The 19,354-nt window shown below is 41.0% G+C and overlaps 3 protein-coding genes across 20 annotated transcripts in view; 1 reads left to right on the forward strand and 2 right to left on the reverse strand.

Annotated features, from left to right (window-relative positions):
• The window catches only part of mapta (microtubule-associated protein tau a), a 35,538-nt gene extending 32,994 nt beyond the window's left edge, over nucleotides 1–2,544 (reverse strand). For 2 of the 15 annotated variants that reach the window (XM_081600857.1, XM_081600856.1), the window contains exon 1: nucleotides 2,369–2,538. The gene's annotated coding sequence lies outside the window, so the exon portion shown is untranslated. Of the gene's footprint in view, nucleotides 1–2,368 lie in introns of all 15 variants that reach the window. The other 13 variants (XM_008437209.3, XM_081600860.1, XM_081600864.1 and 10 more) reach the window with 9 other exon arrangements.
• Nucleotides 2,545–4,855: 2,311 nt separating this feature from the next.
• Nucleotides 4,856–12,604, forward strand: lrrc59 (leucine rich repeat containing 59). 3 transcript variants are annotated; one of them, XM_008437228.3, is made up of 8 exons: nucleotides 4,856–5,073; nucleotides 5,201–5,307; nucleotides 9,776–9,835; nucleotides 10,368–10,526; nucleotides 10,640–10,744; nucleotides 11,137–11,209; nucleotides 11,549–11,740; nucleotides 11,845–12,604. In XM_008437228.3, the coding sequence occupies exons 2-8, from the start codon at nucleotides 5,209–5,211 to the stop codon at nucleotides 12,123–12,125; spliced, it is 969 nt and encodes a 322-aa protein (XP_008435450.2). In that variant the 5' UTR covers nucleotides 4,856–5,073; nucleotides 5,201–5,208; the 3' UTR covers nucleotides 12,126–12,604. The 3 variants fall into 3 exon arrangements, with proteins under 3 accessions (XP_008435450.2, XP_008435451.2, XP_081456995.1); XM_008437229.3 differs by lacking the exons at nucleotides 4,856–5,073; nucleotides 5,201–5,307 and adding an exon at nucleotides 9,161–9,455; XM_081600869.1 differs by lacking the exons at nucleotides 4,856–5,073; nucleotides 5,201–5,307 and adding an exon at nucleotides 9,469–9,617.
• nat9 (N-acetyltransferase 9) lies at nucleotides 12,255–15,175 on the reverse strand. Of its 2 annotated transcripts, none has more exons than XR_014085131.1 (7): nucleotides 14,978–15,174; nucleotides 14,432–14,541; nucleotides 14,197–14,337; nucleotides 14,045–14,104; nucleotides 13,605–13,699; nucleotides 13,244–13,543; nucleotides 12,255–12,555 (listed from the first exon to the last, which is right to left on the reverse strand). XR_014085131.1 is itself a non-coding variant. In XM_008437227.3 (7 exons), exons 1-6 carry the CDS (start codon nucleotides 15,052–15,054, stop codon nucleotides 13,394–13,396), a joined length of 633 nt encoding a protein of 210 aa, XP_008435449.2. In that variant the 5' UTR covers nucleotides 15,055–15,175; the 3' UTR covers nucleotides 12,255–12,555; nucleotide 13,393. The 2 variants fall into 2 exon arrangements, 1 of the variants encoding a protein (XP_008435449.2); XM_008437227.3 differs by having other exon boundaries at nucleotides 13,393–13,543; nucleotides 14,978–15,175.
• Nucleotides 15,176–19,354: the final 4,179 nt, after the last annotated feature.

Below are 19,354 nucleotides of genomic sequence, written 5' to 3' on the forward strand. Positions count from 1 at the left end.
GACAAAATATATTAGAAATTTACATTTTTGTTTGTTTCCTTACCATTTCTTTTTGCAATTTTTGCTTATAGTATATTTTTGACTGTTGATTAAATGTTATTATATTTAAACTAAGGGCTGCACAGTGGCGCAGTTGGTAAAGCTGTTGCCTTGCAGCAAGAAGGTTCTGGGTTCGATTCCCGGCCCCGGTCTTTCTACATGGAGTTTGCATGTTCTCCCTGTGCATGCATGGGTTTTCTCCGGGTACTCCGGTTTCCTCCCACAGTCCAAAAACATGACTGTCAGGTTAATTGGTCTGTCTAAATTGCCCCTAGGTGTGAGTGTGTGTGTGCATGGTTGTTTGTCCTGTGTGTCTCTGTGTTGCCTTGCAACAGACTGGCGACCTGTCCAGGGTGACCCCGCCTCTCGCCTGGAACGTTAGCTGGAGATGGGCACCAGCAACCCTCCCGACCCCACTGAGGGACAAGGGTGTCAAGAAAATTGATAACATTATCTGTTGGACTAAATGTAAGAAGGCATGACCAGAAACAATAACTGTTGGTTGCCACTTTGCAGTAAAGGAACTCTAATTTGGACAGATATAGAAGTGGACTTCAGCACAGAGGAGAAAACTCATGAAAAAAAATTGTTCTTTGCTAAATGTGTGCAAACTTGAGTTTGTACGTGCTTCTTATATTGAACCTAGACACAAAGGAAAATCTTGAACTTAAAATAGCCACACTGAGCAAACATACTCTCTGTACTGACAAAACGTATCCAGATTTGTGTCCAATGAGAAGCCAAAACAAAGAGAGAATACATTCAGTTGATTTCTGCCTCTGTAAATTGCATCTGTCCAGAAGAGTCACTGTTTTCACTAAAGTTTAGAGGGGAGGAGTCGTCCGTGTCAGTGTGAGCATTCCTGAGCGTCACTCCAGTAACAATCCCAGCCAAAGTGCTGCAGAAACTTGCAGAAATAAGAGTATATCGGAGCGTTAACAAGATGGCACCGAAGCGTCTTTTTTTTTTCTTTCTTCTTCTTCTTTCAATGGATCACCTGGCAGGTTGGAGCAGCTCCAAGCTGTGGTTACAGACTACAACATGCCCGCTCCGTGCATAAGAAAAAAATAAATAAAAATCAATGCTTTGCAAGTATGAGATGGAGAGGATGGAGGACAAGGTGTGTCCAGCGCCAAATCCATGCAGCTCAACAAACCCGCAGGTGTTATTGCATTAAAAACAGCCAATTAAAGCACACAAAGGGGTCACGTTTAAAGGCTCTCCGGCTCAGATTGTGTCCACTGACCTCAGGTGGATTACCGTGGAGTCCATATGTGACAGATAAGCAAGCTGGCTCGCTGCACTGTTGAGCAAATGAAAAATGGGCTTGGCACAGGCGCACAGGCTGCTGACGGCCCACGCTGTCTGCGCTCTTAAATAAATCTCATTATATAAAAACACAAAAGACACACATAAACAACTGCAGTCAGATGGGGAACCGGGAGGTAGAGGGTGTTTTGCAGTGATTAAGATGCGGAATTTAATGCATGTTTACAGGTGAGGGAGGAAAAAAAAAAAGAGTGCATGAGAAACCATTCGGGCCTTGAGGTGCAAGAAAGAAGCGAAAGATCCAGAATAACGGGCAGCAAGGAAGGCAACGTGAACGGCTTCACTGCCTAAAATTCACACTAACGCGCTGAGCTCGAAGCAGACAACGGAGACAACAAAAGGAACTGCGCACAGACACCAAACTGGAGTAAATATCACCGAGAAGCATGACATCACTGTCCTCCTGAGACCTCGCAATAACAAGATTATAAATATTCCGGCGGATTAGCGCCGTTAGAGCGTTCAAGGACGGGGGACCTGCGCCGAGACGGATGGTGGAGACATTTTTATTTGATCCCTGCGGGGAATGAGGAGAAAACACGCGAAATGCCGAGGCTATATGGAGAGGCGACTGCTGCTCCGGGGCTGGAGCGATGATGGCTGCAACACAAACACGTTTCATGCCTTTATTGTGGGAGAGGATCGATGAGGAGGATGGAGACGGCGCATGGTGCACAAAAATAAAAACAACTGAAAACGTGAGACCAAGAAGAAAAAAAAAGAAAGAAAGAAAAAGCGGGTGCAGGAGGAGATGCGCGGACAGGCGATGCAAGAAAAAGCGTTTTTCAGTCCTGAGCGGGATGTTTCTGGCCGTAGAAACGCATGGAGGCCAAACCTCTCCCACCTCACACAAATATATGAAGTGACAAGACAAGGAATGCCGATGGAGAAAAGACGACGCTGCGTCCCGCTCGAGTCTGTGCCTCGGTCTTCGATTACCAAGTGATGACTCGCTGATTAATTCGGTGAAATGAAGGAAATGTGTCGGCGGTTTTCTTACCTGACAGCAGACAGCGGTGTCGTCTCTTCAGCGGCAGTCGCTCACCGGGCGCACACGCGTACACACACGCACTCACACACGCACAGCTTCTCCGCGCAGTGCAGTGGCAGGCCGGACGGGGGCGCTGCGGAGCGGAGCCCAGTCCTGAAATGCAACCTGTCTGCTCACAGCAGCCATCTGCTGTCATGTAAATAAACACTAGCAAAGACATGACCTGTTTTATAGACAAAAATTAACTACAGAAGACACAAGAAAAAAAATGTGTTAACGAAACATCTTATTTTGATTATAGGGTTAATGGTGACGCCTACACGCAAACTAATAGGCAATAAAATAAAAAAAATAAAAAATTAGGATAGAGCGGCAGTTTTATGTGAATAAAAACACGAGGAGTTTGGAAAACTGTCAACAGATGGTGGTCCTCCAAAGCATGAACGCGTCACAGGCCTCAGATTTTCATTTTGAAAAGCTGTCGGTTTTCCAGCTGAATATTCCAGGTGTAAGACATCGTAAAATTCAACAAGTTGAAATAGGAAGGTAGAAAGCACTTGTGTCCAAAAGAAAAAGGGTGAATATGTAGGACAGTAACAGTACAGAGAAGCTGTAATTACAGACCGTCCTGCGTACAAAGGTCATGGCACATAAAACAATGCCTCCCTGTGTCGGCCTTCTTTTACTGCCCTCTCACAGCCTTACACAACTTTTACCACCAAGGAGAGAAAGCATCCATCTCCAGGGAAACAGTGTTGGTATTACTGACAGTCACATCTTTGATGCGTTGGCAGGATGCGACTCTTTGTGCAATCCTTCTCCTCCTCTTTTGGACATGTGCCCAGGCAACAGCTGCCACTGGCAGTGGGGCTGCAGATTATTTGGTTTTACCCTGTGGTGGGAGTTCACTGTGAGCCCGGTGCTGCAGCGAAATCATTGGCTTGGGTTTAAAATCCCTAAGTGGTCTGAAGCCACACAGAGGAGCTGATTCATTTTCACGGGCTTCACAACGATTTGACTGAAGCTAAAATGGAAATGTGGTTCTGCATGACATGGTAGTCTGTCTTTTTTGTTTGTTTTTTTTAGGTTGGATCCATGTTTTGACCTTGTTGACACCAAGGTCTGATTCATGAGATTGTTGCAGCTGAAATAAAGATTCATTGGATCAGGCAATATTTTTGCAATCTGTTTCTGTCCAATGTTGGTGAGTCTTTGTGAATTATGACCCCAGTTGTCTGGTTTTCTGCAGCTGTAGCTCATCTGCTTTAAAGTTCAAAATGCTGTAAATTCAGAGATTATATTTTGCATCCCTTGATTTTTATTGAGTGGTTTAATTAAGTTACTGCTGCCTTTCTATCACCTTGATCCGCTCTGTCGATTCTCCTCTAACAAACAAGGGATTTTTGAACTGCACCTATTAAAATAGTCAACAAAAAGTTATTCCATTAGGAGTTTTTGATATCTCCTCTCAACAAAAAGACTCTCTTTAGACAACAGCAGAAAATTTCTGCCTCCCTGACAATGTTGGATGATTTTATCTTGCACCATGCTTGTCACATTTGAGGCTCACAGGGGTTTTTCTTTAAAGCCTTTGTGGAAGACTTATGAATGGAAACTGTGTTCATTTCCATTTAAGAGACTCAGACATGTCTCCAGGCATGTAAACTGACTGCCCATCTGGCCCCATCAGTCTGAAGAAAGATGTTGTGTAACATCATTTATCTGGCTTAGACAGATGAGAAGTTGTGGTAAATCCTTTGGATTACTTTGAAATAACCACTTTTTTTTTTTTTTGAGGAAGCCAAAAACTTCTATCGTTTATCATCCATGACTGGTTGCCTTGATTATTCTGGATATTCACTGAAAGAGACAACCCTAAAGCAAGAAACGCTCATGGGAGGATTAGATTAATCATTTTCTGGTTTAATTTGCAGCTTCTTCCATTATTATGGTAGTTAGAGATATGTAAAAATATCTTGACGAAGAGGATGAAATTATTACAAGTATGGCTACAATTTTCCAAGTTGTTGTGAACGTGTAGCGCTTGGTTGACTAAAAAAATCATACATAAGGAAATATTACTCAATCCCTTTGAAATACATCAACAAATACATTTGTTTGATATTTTTTGTGTTAAAAGTTATTTTACAAAAAATAATTGTGTAATCGTTTTCTACAAAAGGCAGCCATACTTTTGTTTTTATATGGAAAATAAATCATGGAAATTATTAGATACTGTAAATAGTCAGGTAAGCAACCAGCCTACTTCAACGTTAAAATTATCATTTAATTAGGTGCATGACTAAGCATGCTTTAAAGACTAAGTCTTTCTGTGCAGGTATGCAGACATTCTTATTGGTGCTTATTTTAAAATGCATACGCTTGTTGTACATTATTTATGATTTAATTTTTATAAAAAGAAAAATATATATTGAAAATATATATATATATAACGCTTTGAGGAAAAACTAAAGAAAAGCCGCTACTCGTTTACCCGCTGGTTCCTCCGCCCCGGTAGAGGGCGCTGTCTCGTTAGCGTCGCCACGTTGCTCAACCAATGACGTGGATTTTCATTGAGAGGCAGTCAGAGCTCCAAATATACAAGTCTAACTGAGATTATTCTTCGATTGGCTTATATTTACACCCCGAAACGCTCGATTTCTGTCTCTTTCTTGTCATTATTGGACTTAGTTCTGCTCCGACTGTTGTACCAGGTGAGCAGTCACGTAAAGCGATAAGATTTACTGTGTTTGATGTTGTCTGCTTATCAGGAGTGTGTGCAGTAAAACAGTTTGACTCGGTTCTGAATCTGGTGAACTCTGTTGCCGTGTTCCCTTCTAGACTGCAGGATGAGTAAACCCAAAGTGTTAAACCTGAAGGATAAAATCAGCGGGAATGAGGCGGACCTGAGCCTGTGCAACCTCAGTGAAGTGCCAGTCAGAGAGCTCGTAAGTCTCCCAGCAGCTTTTATCTAATCGTTTATCTGCGAATAAAACCTCAATTTATGCATTTACAAACTTAAATCCAGTACTCTCTTCCTGTGTTTTCCGATTATCTTATTATTTTGTGCAATCTTCGTAACCAAATCGTCAATCAGTGCAACACACATCCATCACCAGTCATAACATTATAACCATCTTCCTAATACTGTGATGTCAATTGGTTCTATTTTTGTTTGTATAGCCTTGGCCGTATGGATTAATAAATATATTGCTGAAACTGCAGATTTTTCTATTGTATTTAGGCGGTGCACTAATATTAGCCTTTTCCCTAAAATAATCATTTTATAGATATTTCTTTCTAGCTAACTAACTTGCCTCCCAGGTTTATTCATTTTTAATGCATTTTAGGAATGTTAATGCAAAAATGCATTAATATTTTTGTTAATGTTAATGCCACATTAATGTTAAGACACCGCCTGCGTCTAAGCAGACAGTAATGGAGGGCAGTGAAATGCTGCACTAGCCTTTTCCCATAACAATTTTAGCTATTTTTTAAATTTATTAACAATGTTTAGTATACTGAATGGAGCAAGTCAAAGTAAGACAACGTGCTAGTGATACCCCATATGCCACTAATGTTAGCTTATACACAAGTTTTAGCATATTGAATAGAATAAGTCCATGTTAGTCCAAGTACATGTAATTCTCCACAGGTATAGGTTAGCTAAGCTTAGCATTGTTGCTCATTTTTAGCATCAGAACACCTGATTTGGGTCCAAAGGACAGGCACACTTTGACACGCCCCATTTAAATTTCTTCAGAAATGTTCTAGTATTACTTGTTATTAATTTAGTTTTAAGAGTTTTTCTGGTAACGAACTGCCACAAAGTATAAATCAGATTTTTTATATATATTTACCACCAATAACAAAAAAAATCTTTTTCACTTTTCTGCAAAATTCACCATCTGCACCATCTTGTTAAGTAGTGTAAGATAAGTAGTATTTTAAAAGAGCAGAAGAAATCTTATGTTTTTTGAACAATAACAGTATTTGTTGTTAATTTTATTTATATAGCACATTTTCAGAAACAAGGCAATTCAAAGGAGGCCTGTCCTGACTCGGAGGCCGGTCCTGACTCGGAGGCCGGTCCTGACTCGGAGGCCGGTCCTGACTCGGAGGCAGGTCTTCACTCGGAGGCAGGTCCTGACTCGGAGGCAGGTCTTCACTCGGAGGCAGGTCCTGACTCGGAGGCCGGTCTTCACTCAGAGGACGGTCCTGACTCGGAGGCAGGTCCTGACTCGGAGGCCGGTCCTGACTCGGAGGCAGGTCTTCACTCGGAGGCAGGTCCTGACTCGGAGGCAGGTCTTCACTCGGAGGCAGGTCCTGACTCGGAGGCCGGTCCTGACTCGGAGGCCGGTCTTCACTCAGAAGACGGTCCTGACTCGGAGGCAGGTTCTGACTCGGAGGCACGTCCTGACTCGGAGGCCTGTCCTGACTCGGAGGCCGGTCCTGACTCGGAGGCCGGTCCTGACTCGGAGGCCGGTCCTGACTCGGAGGCAGGTCTTCACTCGGAGGCAGGTCCTGACTCGGAGGCAGGTCTTCACTCGGAGGCAGGTCCTGACTCGGAGGCCGGTCTTCACTCAGAGGACGGTCCGGACTCGGAGGCAGGTCCTGACTCGGAGGCCGGTCCTGACTCGGAGGCAGGTCTTCACTCGGAGGCAGGTCCTGACTCGGAGGCAGGTCTTCACTCGGAGGCAGGTCCTGACTCGGAGGCCGGTCCTGACTCGGAGGCCGGTCTTCACTCAGAAGACGGTCCTGACTCGGAGGCAGGTTCTGACTCGGAGGCACGTCCTGACTCGGAGGCAGGTCCTGACTCGGAGGCAGGTCCTGACTCGGAGGAACGTCCTGACTCGGAGGCACGTCCTGACTCGGAGGCAGGTTTTGACTTGGAGGCAGGACTTGACTCGGAGGCCGGTCCTGACTCGGAGGCAGGTTTTGACTCGGAGGCAGATTTTGACTCGGAGGCAGGTTCTGACTCGGAGGCAGGTTTTGACTCAGAGGCAGGTTCTGACTCGGAGGCCGGTCTTGACTCGGAGGCAGGTCCTGACTCGGAGGCAGGTCCTCCAGTTCAAGCAAATTGAAAAAGACCAAATCTTGGAATTCTCCAGGTGATGTTTAAATTTTTCCACAATAACTTTATGTCCTTCTGGGTAATCAAGAAGTCCAATTAAATGCTGTCCAAAAACAAAGTGGAAAGCATCTCAGGCGAGGCTTTGGAAAATCTGTTGACTCAGCTCTTCTGACACCTCTGAGAGAACATCCACATTTAATTCTCCTGTTTCTCTCAAAAGTAAGATCAAAACCTCGTGGTGTTCTTTCAAAAATGTTTCTCTGACAAGATGCAGAGTTGATCCATCCGCAGATTTTTCAATCACTTTCCAAAGAAGTTCACTGAGAATTTTTTTTTCCTGTAATCCGGGGTTTTTGACCAGGATGGACTTTGTTGGAGAGCCTTTTTTCCATGTTTTTCAAAAAAAAAAAAAAAAGTGAGCCGAGAGCTTTCGTTACTCATCTTTATTGAGCTTAGCTAAAATGTCCAAATGAATTCTGTTAACTGACCTGAGAATTAACTGATCAGTTGGTCATGTCGAGGACTCTGACATCACAGTCATCCTTAGCAGGGCCTCATGACACAGACATCATTTAAAGTCATGCTGATGACATCATTGTCAACAGCATGGCTTCTGTTTCTAGGGGTAGTAATAGCAGGCAGTGAGCATGCGCTATGAAAAAAAAAAGAATCTGTGGGCACTAAATACATTATTCCCACAAGTCTGAACTGTAAGTGATCTCCACTTTACCGTCCTACCCATTTTTATTTGTCATTTGGGTTCTATCTACTAACAGGCATAGTAGGACAAGTGTCAATGGGACCGCCACATCCAACCAGTTACTCAGCAAATCCACCGGTTTAACCCAGAAGGGTTTGACCAATTTGCAGTCCCATATTCAGTGCATTTTGGTGAGGTCAAAATGAATCGTAGCAACAAAAAAAAAAAAAAAGTCGAAGCAATAATAATATTACTCAAGTAAAAGAAAAAGGTACAGTGCTGTGAAACTACTCTGAGTACTTTTTCAAAAAGGTTACTCAAGGGAATGTAACCAGATCTACCCAATTTTGAACATAGGCAACATCATCAGTAGCCTACGGGCTACTTTGTTAACAAGCTCGAGGTGCTGTATTGTTATTAGCTAGTAATCTTTTAGCTAACATTAGCTGCATCCAACAGCATTTGAACTTAGTCGGTTAGTTTGGTTGAAAAACTGTGCAAAGTTCTTTGCGTTGTGCTGGTTTGCTGCCATAATTCTAATATCATTACATTTTATTTTCAGCCCCTTAATTCTATTTACAACTTACATTGCTGCCAGCCTATCTCATAACCTAAAAAGCTTGAAGACGTATTATTAGAAAAACAAATAACAGTGAAACTTCCAAATGTCCAGAAAGAGAAATAGTAAACACTCCATGAAAGACATAAACAGGTTGCAGACAATCAATTACTTTAAGTAGTAAGTAGTAGTAGTATTTCAAAAGAGCAGAAGAAATCTTATGTGTTTTGAACAATAACAATATTAGTTGTTAATCTGTTGCTAAGAGATGAGCACGTTTTCTGGTAACGAACTCCCACGAAGTATAAATCAGATTTTTACTTTTATAATATACTTGCCACAAATAAAATAAAATAAAAAAACTTTCACTTTTCTGCCAAATTCACCAATTTCACAGTTCTTGTTAAGTAGTATAAAATAAGTAGTATTTCAAAAGAGCAGAAGAAATCTTATGTGTTTTGAACAATAACAATATTAGTTGTTAATCTGTTGCTAAGAGATGAGCGCGTTTTCTGGTAACGAACTCCCACGAAGTATAAATCAGATTTTTACTTTTATAATATACTTGCCGCGAATAAAATAAAAAATCACTTTTCTGCCAAATTCACCAACTGCACATTTCTTGTTAAGGTAGTAAGTAGTATAAAATAAGTAGTATTTCAAAAGAGCAGAGGAAATCTTTGAACAATAACAATATTTGTTGTTAGTCTGTTGCTAAGAGATGAGTGCGTTTTCTGGTAATGCAGTGCCACAAAGTAACCATGTGAGTTTTACTTTTGCAAAAGTAAAAATCAGAAGGCAGTGCATTAACATTAGCAGTGCACTACCCCCCACTATTAGCATTAGCCTTTTCCCTAAATAAGCTTTTTAGCATTTTTCTTTTTATTATTAGCCATGTTTAGCACACTGAATGGAGGAAGTCAATGTAAGACAACATGCTAGTCATCTTGTGAAATAATAAACTGAAAAAGTCGCACTGTTAAATCCTTTGGAATTAAGATATTTATGCAGTTAAATAAATTACAATGATTAGGAATATAGTTGTTTTTATTCATCTAAATCATACTTTGTTTTCTCCTGCAGTCTTTATTTACTAAAGCCACAGTCGTGGACCTTTCCTGTAACAACATCATCTCCCTTCCTGTGAGTATCAAACACACACATTGCTACATTTTTGACCTAAATGACTTTAATCGCTAGAAAGGGCAGACAGATCTTTGCATAGGCGCCTGCTCCTCTAGATAGCACCACTAAGAGTAAAACCATTGTTGAAAGAAATCCATAGGAGCTCTGAAGAAGCTGCTTTGGTCAGATGAGACATAAACTGATCTTTAAATCCTCCATGAAAAACAATGTGCATGGAGGAAACCTTACGCTACAGCCTAACCAAACCATCTTCATGGTGAAAGGTGGTGGTGACATGTCTGGTCAGTGTTGATGGGAAGATGTGCTGCTTCTAGCAGCAGGAGAAAGACCCTAAATGTACAAGAGCCACAGTTAAATTATTGGTTTAAATTCAGTCATATTAAGAGATTAGAATTGTCTAGTCAAATCCTTGACTTAAACTCAGTTGTAGCAGAACTTGAAAATGTATATTTGCAGCTGCTCACCATCTCATACTTACACAGTTCATATACGTGATTGTTGTCTGTTTTACCCCATTCCTCTTATGCAGCCAGAGTTTTGCAGCCTCATCCATTTAGTGAAGCTTGACCTGAGTAAAAACCAGCTTACCTGTTTGCCGGATGACCTGGGGAACCTGGTGAACCTGCAACACCTGGACCTTTACAACAACAAGCTGATGGTTCTGCCTGTCAGCTTCTCTCAGCTCAGGGTGGGTAGTATCATATTTTATTTGTACAGTTGTGCCAAAAAGCCTCAAATACTGCTAATATGTTACATATTAGCAGTATTGTTGACTTCCTGTCTTTTTGTCCTTTTGCTTAGAGTCTGAAGTGGCTCGATCTGAAGGATAATCCTCTGGAGCCCGGTTTGGCCAAAGCGGCAGGAGACTGTCTGGATGAGAAGCAGTGCAAACAATGTGCCTCTAAGGTGGCTGCAACACATTCAGCTGCTTTACACACAAGAACTAAAAGATTCTTTATTTTCCCCATTTTATTAATGTCATCAGAAAACGTTAATAGATCGAGATTTAATTTCACTAGAATTCAGGGTTGAAATCAATTAGAGCAAATCACCCACGTACTGAAGAAACAAAGCAGCCACAAACCATCACACTACTACCTCCATGTTCCAATGCTGACATGATGATACACACCTTTTATGCAATTAGACGTTTCTCTCATCGGTCCTTTGATAATATTTTCCCTGACGTCTAAGATGTTTCTTTTGGAAAATGTGATACCGGTCTTTGTGGAACCAGTTTCTCTGACCTTAACTGAGGCCAGCTCAAAAATAAAAACTCGAATGTCGATGTGTTTCAGGTCCTACAGCACATGAGAGCCATACAGGAAGACTATGATCGTGCACGAGAGAAACGCCTGTTGAAAGAAAAAGGTACATAATTGAATGTTTGTTGGTCCCCCCCCTCCCAATAGGAAAGATTTTATTCTTGGACATATTTTTAAATCCATAAAGCTACATATGACAGCCACTGTTCTTGAGTCAAGAAAAATGGCTTTAATCACAATTTTTTCCAATGATTAGTTTGTCCATACCTCTCTACTTTCTTTGAACTCTGTGGTTTGTCATATTTAAAGCCTGAAACCATAAAACAGACAAATTCACTTTATTTGCATTGTCAAAATGGATCGAAATGTCTCAGAGCCCCGTTTATCTGCGCAGTGATGATGAATCGGGAACAGGGAGATGACCTTATGTCGTTTTTGCACTTAGAGCTGGAGAAGAAGAAGGAAGCGAAGCAGAAAGAGCGGGAGGCCAGAGAAAGGGAAGCTCGCAAACGGGAGAAAGCCGAGGAGAAGGAGAGGAGAAGGAAGGAGTACAACGCTCAGGTGGCGGCTCAGGCTGTGCAGGAGCAGAAGAAGAAGAAGAGCGAGGAGAAGAAGAAAAAGAACGGGCAAGCAGCAAGTGGGGCTAAAATGTTTTTATTCTGATTGTTGCATCTTTCCAAAAACAAATCTGTGGCTTCAGAAGCTGAAGAAGCTTCAACATCTGTTTTCTTGTCTTCACAGATAAAAAGGTCGACGTGAAGCCAGCAGCTAAATCACAGCGTTCTCTCCTTGGCTGGATTTTTAAGCTCCTCCTCCTGCTGACGCTGGGAATAGCCGGAGTCGCTGCCGCATGTCGGCTGACCGACCTGCGGAGGGAAGAGGTCTGCGTGCCGATCAACGCGGCCGCGGACGACTGTTTATCCTGGGCCAAAGTGCAGGAGGGCGTGGTCAGACAGCTGCTACGCAATCTGTCATCCGCTGCTAAGGACCTCCTGGAGTCCACACAAACATCGAAGAACTAAACGCTGCCATCAGAGACGAGAGCTGCAGGCTTTTCCTGGTGTCTCTGGGATGTTTTTTAACATGTAGAAATCGTCATTCCCATTTGCGATGCCGGGATGTGGAAGTTCCTGCACAGAGACTTATTCCTATGGAATTACTGTCAAAATCTTTATTTGGCCTGTTTTCTTCTTACATCAGCTAAATATCTCCCTGTGGACGGCGTTTTGCACTTTACATTAATCAAAGCGCAGGCTGCCCTTGAGCTGTCCAGCTTAAATGTGAAGCGGACACGTCTGTGCTACTCTGGAGTGTCGTCAGACGTGTGTGCGCGTGCCAAAGCTTGTCGCCGTCGGAGCATGTGCAGTGCCTTCTCCATCTAGGTCGCTGTTCCTGTCGAATCTCGCAGGTAAACGCTGTAAATGCTTGCAGCTGGTAATTGAGTCATTTTTGCTACATGACAAATAAAAAACAGGCACATTTTTGCCAAAGATGCAAGGAAGTGAGTTTTCATGTCATTTCTGAGGAGCAAACTATTGTTTTCACTAGATCTTAAAGGTTACCTGCCCTAATTTAACATGGATTCATATTAAAAATGGAATAGTTAAAACATTTCAGACAGATTAAAAAAGCTGAAGAGTTTCAAGGTTTTTTTTTAAAGATGTTTCTGCAGCCAATACATTTGTGTGTAAAAATTTGTATTTGCATTAAAATTTCGGAACTGAAAGAGAAACAGTGTTTATAAAAGTCAAATAAAAATTTACATTTTTATTGATTTGGGAGGGACAGTGCACATTAACAATTCTACAAATGCCACCATAAGCAAAAAATCTATTCTTATTCTGTCGTCCCTGAACAATAAGTAATTTATGTTGCTTAAAATAAAAACTTTAATATTTACATTTTTCCGGTCTCTAAACACTTTAAACAAATTACTTACAAATACCCTTTTAAATTTTTCAAAATCTATGTTCTTGGGAATTTGCATCAGGAAACAATCAAATGGCAGTTAAAAAAAAAAAAAGGATCCAAATTGTCCAAACTTTCTCTTTTCATAAACATCTGAAGAGTGTGGCGTGTTCCTACACTCAGCCTCTTCAACTCTAATAGAATACAACAAACGATGACCTTCAGAAGTCACCTGTTTAGTATATGGAGGCATTTTGTTGAGGTTTGCCAGGGAGCAATCTGGACCAAAACGAGAGCTCTCTTCCTCGAGGGAAGGAGGTAAAGCCTCTGTGTTTCCGTTTCACAAATAATGGTTGGACGATGGAGCTCCCGGTAGATCACCTCACTGCTGAACCAGCTCATGTCTGCTGCTGCATGTTTGCTTGAAGTCCCTTTCCTTCATGTAAGCCACGTCTTCCTGCAGCTTGGTCCGAACGGAGTCGTCCACCATCAGCTCGAGGGTCACCTCTTTGAAGACGTTGCACACAGATGCCTGCAGAGATGGCGATTACCGTCTGATCTTCCTGTGCAGCGACCTAAAGTCTCCTCCTTACCTCCTGAAACTGCAGCTTCTTGAACATGGAGATGCTGACTTGGTTGTCCAGACCAATTTTTGCTTGAAACTTTTTGACTCCGAGTTTGGTGATTCCTGATGAAGAACACACAATTCCCAAATCAATGCAAATGTATTTATTTGAACGGGATAACGTGAAATTTCTGACCTATGTTGTTTTGATCACATTTTGATAATTTTGAAAAGCAGGACATGGTTCATTTAACTGTTGATGCCAATACAAATCAATAAACATTTTCCTCTCTGTTCTCTTTGTTGGCTATGATTAATGTCCTTAACATGACACCTGGAATGTTATATCCAGCCAAATACTGCTGCAGTCATTGCAGTCATTTGCCTTTTGATACACTAAAAATTTGTTTTAAAAAAAACACATGGAAGGTTTAGGTTTAAATGTGACAAACGGCAACAGCTTCTCACCGTAGCTCATCATCATGCGAGTCACCTCCTTCCCGATGCCTCTTCCTCTGTAACTGGGCTCTGTTCAGGGAGGGAGGAACAAATTCATTCAAAAAAATTTTAAAACTATTTTTGGAATAAAGCTATGAACAAAAAGCAGAATGTGCCGTCACCTGCTATCATGACCTCCAGCTCCGCCAAGAATGGGTCAGAGGGGTCGGTCAGGAAGATGTTGACATCTCCCACCATGCACTGCTCCTCATCCACACCTGGGTCCACCCAGCGCTGCTTGTCCAAGATAATAAATGTGCATTCTGGAAAGTTGCAGCTTGAAAATTACAAAAAATGTGAAACATTTGTTAAACGTTGACTGGTTCATAGTTATTGTTTGCGTTTGTGGCACCGTACTGTCATTGTCTTCCCTCCAGCTCTTCTGCATGTCGTACTCCTGCTGCAGGCTCAGCGGCTCTGAGGCTGTCAGCTGCTGCAGCTCAGGAGATTTCATCCACTCATGATATCTGGGGTTAAACAAGAGGACGTGCCAGCACTGATTATTGGCCAATGGTTTGAACTATGTATGATTAATAACAATAATCTTTAAAAATAAATACTTGTCACATTTATTGCAGTTAAAATAAGTCATTTATGAAAAAACTAATAGTAGTAGTCGGTTTGTAAAACAAGTAGGTTACTGTTAACGCTTATTTAAAATAAGTAGTTTGATTTATTTTTAAGATAAGTTGAAGTGCATTTTAAACACACTTTGATTTATGCAAGTGGTTCTGTTTCATTTTGATTTCGAGTTCATCTTTGTCTCAAAAATTACTAATATTGGAACCAAATTAAACATGTTTAGCTAAAAATAAAGATTCAAATTACGTATCGTTTCTACGGGGTAACCAAAGCAGTCCTGCACGGACCAAAAGAACCCGAACCATAACAGCTGGTACTGACCTGGGGACATGCTCTTCATTATATGGAACCAGTAGCACTCTGTGTCCCTCCAGTAATGTGTTTTCATTTATTTTCATGATGAATCGACAGCTACAAACAAACTCATAGCAGCTGAGGATGGTTTCCTTATTCTCTCGCCGCGGTTCCTACTGCGACTGCGCACAGTGGACCATGTTAGCTAGGCGCCGCCTGCTGGACAGCAGCTGTACGTTCATGTCTGAGTGATCCTTTTATGTCTCCTATTTGCTCCTTTATTAAACAGCCACACGTCAAGAAGAAGCATAAATCTATTGACATGTCAGCAACAGTTTAATTTTAAACTTTAATTGTAGTTCAATTCACTTTATTTATTTAGTGTCAAATCAAAACAAAAGGCTTATTGTGCTCAGTTAAAATCCATTTAGTGGCAAGGACAGTGGCGGAGCCAGAGGGGGGGCCAGGGGGGCCAGTGCCCCCCCTGTCATCTGATTGGCCCCCCCAGTGCCCCCCCCAGATGATTGACATGTAACAGCACCAGGTTATTCCTGTACATTATTTGGAATCATTCTAAGTCAACCTAATATCTAAAGAAGAAAAACAATAATAAATATATCAAAAGAAAATGTATAAAACTTTATATAAGTCCATGTGATGACATAAATAAATAGATTTAGATCAGGCGCGATACCAGCCTCCTTTGTACTCATAAAAACAAGCTGAAATTCTTGTCCTGGGTGTTTCAGTTGCTGCGCTGTGGTGCAACTCAAAGGCTAAAGCACTTCATACCTGGTGGTTGTAAAACACCAATAAGTTATTTATTGATCCTCCGCAAAAAAAAAAAGAAAAAAACCGAAGAGGGGCCGACAAAGTTCGTAGTTTGGAGGAGAGGTGGCGCTAGAGTTTTTTCGTTGTCCGTCAAAGAAAAAAATCATTTTATTTCCAATTTGTAGTCATCAAACGAAACATTTATTATTTCTCTGTTAGAACGTTTTTGAAATCAGGTAACAATTCACGAAATGACGTGATTAGAAGACGACAGAACTCTGATCGTTTCCTGATCCCGCATCACTTCCCTCAGCGGGAGAAAAACTCCACAGAAGCGGATCAGCTGAGCTAGAAGCTCCAAAGTCTCTGGTCCGTTAAAGCGTCCAGATCAGAGATGATTCTCTGACTGATATTGTTCTTAGTCTGATTAATAATGAGCTCCACGATGTTCTTTGTGCGTAAAGTTGAAACTGTCTGCGCACCAAGTGGTCAGCTGACCACAGTCTGGACAGAAACCAGCGGACTGCTCTCTGTTCTTATCAAGACGAGGCTGAGGAGGGAATCTGACATATTAACTTTTTTACTGGTTTTGTTTTTAAAACACCATTAACTAAGCAGTGTAACTATAAATTGTATATTTGGCGTTTGTCATCTCATGTGTGATTAGTTGGAGCGTAACGGTGGAGCATTTACGCGCATTTATTGCCCAGCGCTCTGCGCTTGTTTCTGCCTAACGGATCTGCACTTTAATTTCTTTCCTCTCTCAACAGTCAGCTGTTATTCCTCTACTTAAACTACAATAAGTAGATCACATTCTCTTTAGGTTTTCTCTGTGTGCTGCAAACTCATTAAATGTAAACTCATTAGAAGCCCGAACCACCATCAGGCAAATAATTCTGGTCCGACCCGAAATATTGTTACCTGTCAAAACAGAGCTTCCTAACCAAGGTGTCCATAACTCTTCAACACGCTGTCAGCTCCCGGTCAGAAAGACGCATTTAGTTCAGTGTCCATGAGATGATATTCAGAAAGGATCTTTTATTTGATTGATTTTAGTTTCCTCTGCGATGAACTCTGCATAAAGTCTATCATGTCTCCATGTGCGCCAGTCAAAGGTGTTAATTATAACATGTCAAATGACAGAGGGGCTTAAAAATAACCAAATATTCAGTTTGGTTATTTTTTTAAATTATAGATAGATAGATAGATAGATAGATAGATAGATAGATAGATAGATAGATAGATAGATAGATAGATAGATAGATAGATAGATAGATAGATAGATAGATAGATAGATAGATAGATAGATAGATAGATAGATAGATAGATAGATAGATAGATAGATAGATGTACACACACATTTTAAATGTTGCCCCCCCAGAGGTAGTCCTGGCCCCCCCTTGGCCCCCCCAACTTTAAAAGTCTAGCTCCGCCACTGGTCTTTACACTTATATGTTAAGTATAATTTGCATGATAAGTGGCTGATTTACAATTATATGTCAACCAAAATTTACATGATGATTATTATTAATTGAATTGAACATGATTGTATATAATTACAAAAGGTGAAGTGAAACATATTTAAGTGTGATTTATTTGGATAGAGGAAGTCTTTTATTTTGAAGAATGCTTAACAGGATCTGGTTCTGTCTTTTGTCACTGTCTTGCTTCTGTTGATTTTAGTTGCTAGGTAACGAACAGCTGTTGCCGTTATCAGCATGGGCCGTTTTCTCCTCAATAAAAACTGAACAGAAATGTTCAGTAAAAGACATCCGAGCCCTGTCTTGATTGAAGAAGCTTTCTCTCCGTAACATAGGGACTTATAATATATATATATATATATATATATATATATATATATATATATATATATATATATATATATATATATATATATATATATATATAACCCTACCCTAACCCTATATATAGATATATAAAATATCTCCGTAACATAGGGACTTATAATATATATATATATATATATATATATATATATATTATATATATATATATATATATATATATATATATATATATATATTATAATGTTTTATTTAAATATATATATATATATATATATATATATATATATATATATATATATAGTGAAGATTCCTGCACACCTCAACATCCCGGAATAGCACAGTCTGACCCAAACTCTTGCCCGAGTTGTTCTTGAAATCTGCCTTTGAAATACAATCATGAAGCCCTTTTATACCCAAGACTCCTGAATGACGCAAGACAAGAACTTCTAAGTTTTGGACCTCAATAAAATGATGTATAAGTGCAGGGCTGGATCCTGTTGTTTCTTATGTTTCGTAAAATAGTCACAGCATTAAATTGTCTGCGAAAATGTATACAAATAAATATAATAAGTCACAGACTGTTCCTAGCACTGTGCAATTATTAATACATTAATAATCCTAATAAATTTCCGTAATTGTAATTAAAAATTATAGTGGAAAAAGGCTTCAGAACATTTATACCACAGCAGGTATGAAAAACCACAAAAGCAAAAATTAAATCATATACAAATCCTTTAATCTCTTCATGTAAAATAAAAATTATAATGTTTTATTTAAATATTTATGCCAGCTTGAGTCATGCAGAGCTGAGCTGATCATTTCCATAGCAACGATCAGAAGCAAGGCGTTGCACCAGAAGTCCAGTGAGCTCACTGATGAGGTCATAGGTGACATTATGTACATCACAGTAGATCAAAGAAGTTCTAATGCTTGAATGCTGGAATCTCTAAGCATCAGTCAGGATCCAGACATTTCTACATTTCTTGGAGTTTCACAATTGTGTAAAGCAACAATGTTCAGTTTTGCGACAGCGCTTGTTCCCCTGATATTCCCGGTTGGTTGGGGCATCGGATATGCCGTGACGACTGGGATGAAGAAAGTGTGCGATCGTTTTTTTCCAGGTAAGGATGGCAACGAAGAAAACGATCAGAATGAAGAGGACGATCTGTTTTGGAATGGATTTCCATCCAATTCCAAAGAACGAACCGACCCGGCTGGGGAGGTTTGTTCGCTGGATGTTGGGACCTCGGACTCCATCTCGTCCTCTGAACGAGACAGTACAGAGGACGATGGTACTGTCTCTGGACAAACCGACCCGGCTGGGGAGGTTTGTTCAGAAACGATGGTACAACATGAGGGTGAGACTGCAGTCGCAGAAAAATCTAACCCGGCTGGGGAAGATTGGTCTGCGGCTGATCTCGCAGCCAAAGCTGTGGCTGAAGTGACAGCCAAAGCTTTGGTTTCGCTGGTCCCATCCTTACAGGATAGTAGTCCTCTGAAGGCCACTTTCTCAGGGTCCTTTGAAATACAACGTTTCCCGGACGGGGATCGTTGTATTTCAGAACACAACAGAGTTGCTTGTTTGTCCGAAAAACCAGCTCTAAATGTAAATGTCTCTGTTGCTGTCGAGGTTTCCTGTTCCCCTGACGTTAATGCAGTGGATGGCGTTGGCTCAGATCTGCCAGATGTAGGGACGACATCTGCAGGACCAGGACAAGAGGAGGAGAACTTCAAGTTCTCCAATGAGCTCCAGAACAGCTGGGTGAACGCTGCCTTCCAGAGCGTCCTAAACTTGAGCGTCAACAAGCGGTGTCTCGCTCAGGAA

The sequence above is a fragment of the Poecilia reticulata genome, chromosome 19 (assembly GCF_904066995.2).
Source record: "Poecilia reticulata chromosome 19, P_reticulata-male-v2, whole genome shotgun sequence".
Taxonomy (NCBI): Eukaryota; Metazoa; Chordata; class Actinopteri; order Cyprinodontiformes; family Poeciliidae; genus Poecilia; species Poecilia reticulata.

Coding starts and splice junctions, on each gene's coding strand:
- lrrc59 (XM_008437228.3), top strand. CDS start 5,209: ATGAGTAAACCCAAAGTGTTAAACCTGAAGGATAAAATCAGCGGGAAT. Junction 5,308..9,775: donor AAGTGCCAGTCAGAGAGCTC/GTAAGTCTCCCA, acceptor TTTCTCCTGCAG/TCTTTATTTACTAAAGCCAC. Junction 11,741..11,844: donor AAAGAACGGGCAAGCAGCAA/GTGGGGCTAAAA, acceptor TTGTCTTCACAG/ATAAAAAGGTCGACGTGAAG.
- nat9 (XM_008437227.3), bottom strand. CDS start 15,054: ATGAAAATAAATGAAAACACATTACTGGAGGGACACAGAGTGCTACTG. Junction 14,542..14,977: donor AATGAAGAGCATGTCCCCAG/GTCAGTACCAGC, acceptor GTTTAACCCCAG/ATATCATGAGTGGATGAAAT. Junction 14,105..14,196: donor GCTGGAGGTCATGATAGCAG/GTGACGGCACAT, acceptor CTCCCTGAACAG/AGCCCAGTTACAGAGGAAGA.